This window comes from Quercus suber, unplaced genomic scaffold (assembly GCF_002906115.3).
Source record: "Quercus suber isolate HL8 unplaced genomic scaffold, Cork oak 2.0 scaffold_233, whole genome shotgun sequence".
Classification (NCBI taxonomy): domain Eukaryota; kingdom Viridiplantae; phylum Streptophyta; class Magnoliopsida; order Fagales; family Fagaceae; genus Quercus; species Quercus suber.
In genome coordinates this window covers 248,123-257,302 of record NW_027069690.1, presented here as the reverse complement: position 1 = coordinate 257,302, position 9,180 = coordinate 248,123, and the positions used below count along the sequence as shown (strand labels likewise).

At 35.2% G+C, this 9,180-nt stretch overlaps 2 protein-coding genes across 2 annotated transcripts; both read right to left on the bottom strand.

Annotated features, from left to right (window-relative positions):
• Positions 1 to 2,543: 2,543 nt before the first annotated feature.
• Positions 2,544 to 5,962, bottom strand: LOC112020745 (transcription factor TFIIIB component B''). Its single transcript, XM_065780339.1, has 4 exons — positions 5,743 to 5,962; positions 3,769 to 3,913; positions 3,356 to 3,486; positions 2,544 to 3,102 (listed from the first exon to the last, which is right to left on the bottom strand). Exons 1-4 carry the CDS (start codon positions 5,797 to 5,799, stop codon positions 2,980 to 2,982), a joined length of 456 nt encoding a protein of 151 aa, XP_065636411.1. The 5' UTR covers positions 5,800 to 5,962; the 3' UTR covers positions 2,544 to 2,979.
• A 219-nt stretch (positions 5,963 to 6,181) lies between these two features.
• LOC136061563 (uncharacterized) lies at positions 6,182 to 7,052 on the bottom strand. Its single transcript, XM_065780364.1, has 4 exons — positions 6,946 to 7,052; positions 6,433 to 6,845; positions 6,332 to 6,345; positions 6,182 to 6,206 (listed from the first exon to the last, which is right to left on the bottom strand). Exons 1-4 carry the CDS (start codon positions 6,989 to 6,991, stop codon positions 6,182 to 6,184), a joined length of 498 nt encoding a protein of 165 aa, XP_065636436.1. The 5' UTR covers positions 6,992 to 7,052.
• Positions 7,053 to 9,180: the final 2,128 nt, after the last annotated feature.

Sequence of the window (9,180 nt, the reverse complement as noted above, 5' to 3'; positions counted from 1 at the left end):
CAAAACTAACAAACTCGATCCCTAAACCCAACTTGATCCCTAAATTGTTATTCATTTTTTCTTTGATTTCTAATGGTGATTAGGGACCAAGTTGGTCAGTTATAAAATGTCTTGTACTAACTATTTAATTAGAGACCAAATTGGTCAGTTTTAAAATGCATTGAAATGATTATTTTATCCTAAAAATAAAAAGTGGCACCTCATGAGAGAGCCCTATATAAGAAAGATTTTAGGTCTCTTTCATGAACTATGGGGCTTCGAACAACTTAGTTCGTAAAATTGTTACTATTTTTTTCATTTCTAATAGTGATTAGGGATTTGTTGGTCAATTTTGAAATGTCTTAAACCTGACTGATATTAGTCCTAAAATTACATTTAACATCTTGGAGGTTTGAATTAATGCCAACCAGGTATGATAAAAGGCCATTAACATCCCCTTAAGGATTAGGCTAATATCAACCAAGTCCAAAATATTTCAAAACTGACAAACTCGGTCCCTAAACCTAATTTGATCCCTAAACTGTTATTCATTTTTTTATTTATCTCTAATGGTGATTAGGAACCAAGTTGGTCAGTTTTAAAATGTTTTGGACTAATTGTTTAATTAGAGACCAAATTGGTCAGTTTTAAAATGTATTGAAATGATTATTTTATCCTAAAAATAAAAAGTGGCAACTCATGAAAGAGACCTATATAAGAAAGATTTTAGGTCTCTTTCATGAACTATGGGGGCTTCGAACAAGAGATCTAAGAATAGAAAGGAGGCACCTATGTTGCCAAACCAAACACCATCAGACCAAAACACCTACAGTGCCTTAAATAAGAGCATGTTATTTTCTTTATGCTCATATCTGGACACGTCACGTTCTCTGTCCTCAGCACGCGTCTCTCCCTCTCTCGCTCCCTCTTTGTCTCTGTCTCTGTCTCAAACCCTAGAATCGCAGCCCCAAGTTCACAGGCTTAAACCCTAGCAGTACACGACGGTTTCAGAGGTATTTCCATTGCTACTTTCTCTATTTCACATCTGGGTATCTGATAAATTTTCTTAATTTTCTTTGAGATTTTGTGAATCATGATCATGAATAAATGAACGGTTGTCATTAGTTCTGAGTTTTCTTGTCCAAGAAATTAAAAAATAAAAACAAGATTAAAGATGATTAGTAGTTAAATTGTGGTTCCTGAGTTTCATGTGCTTTTTGAGAAATGAAAGCAATGCCCACCAGGGGTTTGATAAAATTCCCCAAAGGGTTTGTCACTGTAATGCTAAAAGTTTTGGAATGGTCTCAAGTTGTGAAATGTGTTTGTTGGGGGGTGCAAAGCATTTAATCTAAGAACATGTGTCATTGTCTAGAACTCTCATGTTTATGCTAATTTTCATTGTAACTAATCTGCTTAGTGAGAGGAATTGAATCAAATGTTGGACTTGGTACTCATTAGATGTCGGCACTAGATGTTTAAATGATGAATTTGCTTTAAGTAAGCCAAATAATGCATTTGTAAGTTCAGTTGAGTGAAGGTTCTAGTTTTACTAGTGCATCAAACTATTGAAAAAAGGGATAGGTTTATATATATATATATATATATATTTACTTTTGATGCAAGCTTTCATGACGCAAAGAAGCATTGGTGATTTTGAGAATTAGAAATGTAATGTAGCTATTTGGTCTACAATAAATTGTGTTGCAAATTATGTATACCAGAACCATTTTTAAAGAGACATTTAACCATGCTCTTTCTATTTCATGGAAAAATTTTAAAGGGTGAATTGCACTTTACATTCCTATGGTTTGGCTTGTTTTAAAGTAAAGTGACTTTACCCAGCTGAGGTCACTTCCATTAGACTTACCTAACCCACCTAGCCCCTTCGCGTTAGAAAAACACTTTTAGGTTATGAAACATAATAGAAAACAGATCTAAGCCACTGTCCACAGATTCTTTCTCCAACTATCTTAGAAATCCAATCTCATGGCCCAAATCCAATATCAGGGCCCAAATCTCTTCCATTAAGGCAAGATTCAGCTCATTTTACTGATTGTGAGCTAAAGATATACTTTCTATACTGATCTCGTATCTCATAGGTAAGATCGTGTTCTAGGGTTTGAAACTGTAAAGGAGAACTGTCCGGAAGCATTAGTAGTGCAGCTTCCAAGGGATTCTAGAGTGGAAATTAGAGAAGAAGGCATAGAAAATGGTCATGATAGTGTGAAGGGCAGTGCCTCACAATCAAACCATGGAATTGTTGAAAGCCCCATGCCTGACAACACTGGATTAAAATCAGTATCACCCTGTCCTCTTTGTGGCTTGACGAGGAGTTTCTGGTCAAATAATGATAAGGGACAGTGTTAAAACAAACCCTCAATTGAAAGATACTATGTGACTTTCTGGCTTTTTCCTGGTGAATTCTTCTTTGATTGAAGGCACAAAAATCTTCCCCCCCCCCCCCCCCACCTTTTTTATTTCATTTTCACAAGACTCGAATCCAAACATTATTTATACATAATTTAGTACCAAATTAACTATCAATATGACATTATGAAAAGGAATGAAATAAATAAATTTAAACTGCCAACAATGTCAGCACTAATCAATTATCCATAATTATGTGCAGTCAACACCAACATCTTTAAATTATTGGATAAATCTAATAACTAACAACCTTACATACAAATTGCAAATAGATACTGAAATGCTGCCGATGATAATTGTATTAGAATATATTCTTCGACATAAATAAATCAGAATTCTATTTAATGAGCACAAGAATTACATCTTATATTCTAGTACATATATTTTTCTCTATTTCTTTTTCTTTTCCTTTCTTTTTTTTTTTGAAAAAACAAAATGTAACGAGATCAAAAATGAGCCTGCACAAGAACAAGCAGATAATAGGCCAATCACATTGCGATAAGCAATAGAAACATTTTAGCATTTCCTATCCCTTTCAATAAAGCCAATATATCTTTTATGAATTATAATCAATTATATCCAGTCATCAGGGCCATCATCGCTTGCATAAGACTTCACAGGACTATGAACTTCTGCAAAATCTGCTTCCTGATCTTTAATAACTACTTCCTCATCCTCCTCAGGTTTTGCTGCCTCCTGCAGACACATCAAAGTATATCATTATTGTACATAAGGGTACCGAGTAGCATCAGGAGTTGCAGGCATGGCATAACCAAAGAACGATGACACTTTGCTATAAAAGCATTAACCATAACCAGAACTAGCAAATAAGTATGATCATTTCATATTTAAACTTCAGATATCTAAACAGTGCACTAGCACCAGGTCTGTCACAAAGAGCATTTGTATCTTAGCAGAAGATGGAAGAAAAGATTACCAAAATGCTTACATTAGTTTCAGTTTCCAATCCCTCCACCCCCTCCTCCCCTGTCAAGCCAACGGAGTCCTCTCTGTTAGAGTGCTCCTCAGCCTGAGAAGCTTGTTGTAGCCGCTCAATCACCAATTGAAAATGGGAATGATCTGCAACAGAAAAATTACACTGTTATCACATGTTTACAACCAAGGAATTCAAGCTAATTTGCTTGGTGAAGTTTCTAATAAAAACCATAAATATCTCCCTCTTGAGTTTAAAATGAAAATTGATAAGCTGAGTTCTCCGCATGGTCATATATAAGACAGCATGAAATAACCAACTCCAATCATGCTAAGACTATTACAAAGTCTTCAATTATCTGTTAGTAAAAATTAATGTGTGTGTGTGTGAGAGAGAGAGAGAGAATAAAAAGAAATGAAGGACTTCACCTTTAGAACGACTGGCCAAGGCTTCCGAAAGCCGAAATGGATATTGACGCTCTTCCTTCTTAAATTTCAACTTTACTTGATGACATGTTCGGCCAGGAAAAAGTTGTTGTATCATAGAAAAATCTGTCCCAAACTGACGTACAGCCTATAGCATATATTAAAACAGAGATTACTTAAACTGTTATATAACTATCAAAAGACTGGGGCTGGAATTTACTTAAATTGTCCCAAACAGAGTTGATAAAATTACATACACCTTACTGTCCCATCCCAACGACTCTCTGACATTACTCAAATTTTAAGCTTTTCAACTTGCGTTTGTTTTTTTCTTACAAAAAGTTCATCCTCAATACAACATTGAAGGTGTTTACACTGCAGTACATGGCTACATGCAGAAAATTCCATGTGCAGCTGCTTCTACTTGGTATAAAAATTATTTAAACTGCCAAATGAAAGGTCAAAACGACAGATCAAGAGAACCAAAAATCAATTTAACCAGTAAGACCCACTGAAGAAAGGACTAAAAGAAAATAAGATGCACTTAAATCATGAAAAGAGAGAGAGAGGAAGGAAATGTTGGTCATGTTATATGACATAATGAGGTTCCTGGCACCCAGTTAATTCTAATGTAAGTGCAATTATAGGGTTAGTTTGGGACTTCAACTAATAGTGAACACAAATATCAAAAGATATTCTTAAATGCAGCATTTAGAGGACGTGATTTTTACACCATAGCTGAAACTATTTAAGGTTTCTTGGTAAACAGAATGCTCCTCAAGATTGATAATCTATGGCTAAACAAGAAACAGTTCAAGGTAGCCTTCAGGGACATAATGCAATGTGGCTCCTGCTAATGCTGGCCTTGGGATTGCAACAATACTGTTCAGTGTATATAGGAATTATAGTAAAGCTTAGGAGTCAGCTTACAAGGACTAGTCAAGAATTATAGTAAAAGAGTGCCAAAAATTAATACAGATAAACAAATAATCTCAATCCCATTCCTTCCTCAACTAAGTTCTTTTTGATATTCTATGTTAATGAAGCCAAATTTGTACAGAGTAAGAAAAATTCATCCGCTATATCATGGTCAATAAATTCCTATCTCTCAAGTATCATTGATTTCTGGAAACCACAGTGCTGGCAATGGTTCAGTAAGCTAGCTCCATGAGAGAATGAGCTCAATAATGGAACTCATGGATGTATGTGATAACAATCAGTTTTCAAGGGATGTGATCTATCGAGATGGAGTAACTTACCAGTCTCTCTCTCTCAAAAAAGAAAAAAGAAAGAAAGACTAAATATCACAGAGATAATAAAAAAGTCCTAAGAAACCTTATTCTAACGTCACCATAGAGGCATAAGCAATACAGAGCAATATGCAACAATGTAAAACACTTGCACATCTTTTCAGAAATTACCAAATCTAGACTGTCATCTCCCAACAAACCCACACATAGCAATATTGAAGGCCCAGTGACAACTGCTTGCTTGACAAGTTCTATCCATTTGACAACTTTCCAGAATTCACCAACACAAATGAATACTTGCTTGATAATGATGAAGCTGTTAATTTGGTAAATCTTCAAGATTCTCCATAGACTAAAGAGCCACTTAGAAGATCTCAAACCTAACTAATCCTAAACAATACCCTATGCCATGTTGAACATAACTCCATCCTCCTCCATTATGGCTTTTAATCACTGGAGAGCACGTGTTCAGAAATTTCACTAAAGTGATAACAATTTAGCCAATTCATTTGGATTTGTGAATGCTACTTGTTGCACCTACCCAACTAATTTATAAGCAAAAGTTCTGAACCAAATTAATTTCAGTTTGGCAGTCCCATTCATTGAAACAGACTAGTTATTCACTCACAATGACAAAAAACCTAAAACAGTGATATCTCATTATCACATATGATCAATGGTTATCAATGGAAAGTGGTATCAAGAAAATTAATGTGACGTTATATACCTCATAGAACAATTCTGTGTCTTGTTTTGACCATCTTGTTCTGGGTGTTTTGTCCATGTATGATTGGTAATTAATCAGACGGTCACTTATTGGAACCTCATAATTTGGTTCATCATCATCAGAACCTCTGCCTTGTTCTGAAGCAAAGGCCTCTTCTCCATTATAAGGGTCTTCCTCATGAAATGAATTAGAAGAACTGCACAGAAAAGAATTGTGACAAAAAATAAATCAATGGACAGCAAGTGACTCCAGGAATAGTAAAACATAATTATTACCAAATGCCACATTCAACTTTCAATGCCAACAAACATAATTTCTGATACGATGACTTTTTTTTTGGTCAAAATAGATACTGTTAAGTCTAGCCCATGAGGAAAATATTTTGGACCTGGTTTTGACTTAATTACTTATTTAAGTTTTCTTGGTGTGGGAGAAAAATTTATTCCTTGTACAGGAATAATACTCTTGTCCACCAAGGAATATGTAAAGCCTTATATAGATAGCATTGGAAAGGTTTGGTGCTGAGGGGTAGCTTTTTTCTTTTTTTTTTGGGGGGGGGGGGGGGGGGGGGGGGGGGGGGGGGGNCAACCCCACAAAGTCTGCCTAAAACCAAAAGTTTCGTAGTAGTAAAGCTTACAATTCAACTAGCAGCAATGGCAAATACAATTTAAAAGAAAAATATATCTTTACCTCAGTTTCCGATTGCCTAAAGCTAAAGTGCCAGTCACCATTGATATCAGTCACTGCAACCCCCTTAGGTAGCGCATCAATGGAGACCACATCCTCACTGGTTGCAACAACTTGTGATGAAGGGTTCACTAATATCAATTTTGTGGTATCATCTAAGTTTGGAACTCCTGAAAATGAACCCTCATTGTTCTTTGTGAAATTTTCTGCTGAATTAGCTATAGATGAACCAAATTCATTATTCAATTTATTATCCACATCAGCAGGTCGAATGGATTCCAATGTGCCCACATCGGTAATGGGCAGTATAGCAGTGTCTTCCTTTGTATTGCTACTGATTGTTGGATGAACCACGGCAGGTGTTTCTTTTCTAGGCCGTGGTTTAGCTTTTGGTCGAAACTTAGCACCAGCCTGAGCTGCTCAAAATTCAAGAACTTAATATTAAACCACCAATTCTTGATTCAAATACAGAGATGAAACACAACAACTTTGAGTAGTTTCAAAATAATCACTTACCACGGTTGGCGGCTGGTTCACCAAGAATATCGTCAAAAGAATCCATATCAGAACCCTTTGTGTTTGTCTGACACCAGTAGAAATGTTTACATATTGATCTGAAGAATTGTTCTGTTCAAAACAGTTAGAAGCTTACAATGAAACAGTGGTCTTCTGGTGTATTTGATAAAGCTATGCAGATGGTGAACAATTAACACAAAAATTAAGTTCGATATGTAGTTGCAAAAGCATTATAAAACCCTTAAAACTGAATCAGATAGTAAAGTGAATTCTTTTTATCCTTTTTTTTTTTGTTGCAATCCACTTTGAGGGGAGGAAAATGAAGAATATGCTATAACTTCTCAAACTCCAACCAAAAAAATGATTACCAATATTAAACCCTGAAGCATAATATAATTGATCTTTCATCATATATGTTCAATTTATTTTGTTGAAAGAAAAAAAATCACTCATAATTTAAAATTAGGTTAATTGCACTTTACCCACTTGTGGTGTAGCCCGTTTTAAAGTAGCTTACCCTTGGTTTAAAAAGTGTCACTTTACCCAACTAAGATCATCTCTGTTAGACTTCCGTAACCCATCTTGCCCATTTCCATTAGAAAAAAACCCTTCTAGGGTATGAAACATAATAGAAAAACAAATCTAGCCACTCCACAGATTCTTTCCCTCAGTATCTTATAAATCCCATCCCATGACCCAAGTTTTTGGTATTCCAGGTATGCAAGTGAAATTAAAGAAGTTTGATGCACATAATAGACCATCGCAATATTAAGAAATTAAAAAGAAACTTATTCTCATCATTCAGTTCAAATCACCTGACTAAACTATTATTTAGGCAATGTAACTTAAAATGTACAGTAGGTACCCAAGGATTGACAGACAAAATTTCAAATAAATAAATAAGGACAAGAAGAAAAGGGGAAACTGCTGCGTATGCATGACCCAAAGAAAAAAAAGTATAATGCACACAGAAGACTATTCTCTAATGGTTTTTTGACGGTTCGTCATAAGAATTGCTGCACACAGAAGACTATTCACTTGTTATCTCCATTCCTAGTTGATGAGACCACTCAATTCCAAAGCAATTTTGCAGACACAATTAATTGAAAGCAAACTGAAATTGCCTTAAAGACATCTCCAAAGCTCGATCTTTCTATGTACAGCAAAGTGCAGATGAATATACAAGGAACTCTAAATAATAATTCTCCTCTATAATAAGGAAAAGAAACCATTTCACTTTAAGTTAGACTACAAAATCTTGTTGTAATGCTCTTAACTGAAGGCTGAAGCTAATTAGATGCTGCCACTAGGAGGGATACTAATCAACCTTTGGTCTTAAAACAGGATTTCCATCCATACTTAGCTCAATCTCCCATTAATCACTGTTAAGTTTGAATGAGCTCTTCCCACATACATGACAGTTGGCAGTAATTTTCAAATTGAGCTATCATCTCCATTCAAATCTCCAATGTTACTTTGTAAACAGCCTTTTTGATATTAGAAAAACACCTAGGTGAAGTTTTGATTACCCATATTTATTGTTACAGGAGTTGCATTCTTTTGAGTATCACAACATGTATTTTCTCCAAACTGACTTAACAGTGGATACTACTTTTTTTTTTTTTTTTTTTAAGAAACAAACTCATACACGCATACACATAAGGGAGAGGGAAAGGGGTTTTAACATAAAGACATATCATAACCCCACTCAAAAGCCATGGTAACTTTTAAGAAAGGGTGTGGCAAGTTATATTACACACAACACACTCTTTTAAGTAATGTGGGATAATTACCCATTCTTTTTTTTTTAGAAACAAACACACACACGCGCACACATAAGGGAGAGGGAAAGGGGTTCTAACACAAAGGCACATCACAATTCTACTCAAAAGCCAGTGAATAGTGCTGTGAGACCCAGTTTTAAAGTTAGATTTGCGCTTTTTTATACTTGCAAATCTCGTGAACAGTGCATGAGACTCAGCCAAAAAAACGCAGAGGCACGGTTTGCTACTATCCAAACCCAGCGTGAATGTGTTTGTCCAAATTGGCAAGCAATTGTGATCATTTCTGAACCAATTTGTCTGTTTGTTTTGTTATTTGCATGTAAGTGCTTATTGTCTAAGGCAACTTTATATTCTGGGTGTTAATAGGGTTCTTGGAATTTTAACACAAAACAAACTAAGAAAGAAACTTTCTTGTGATTTTTCTCTCTTTTTTTCTTTTCTAATTAACAGT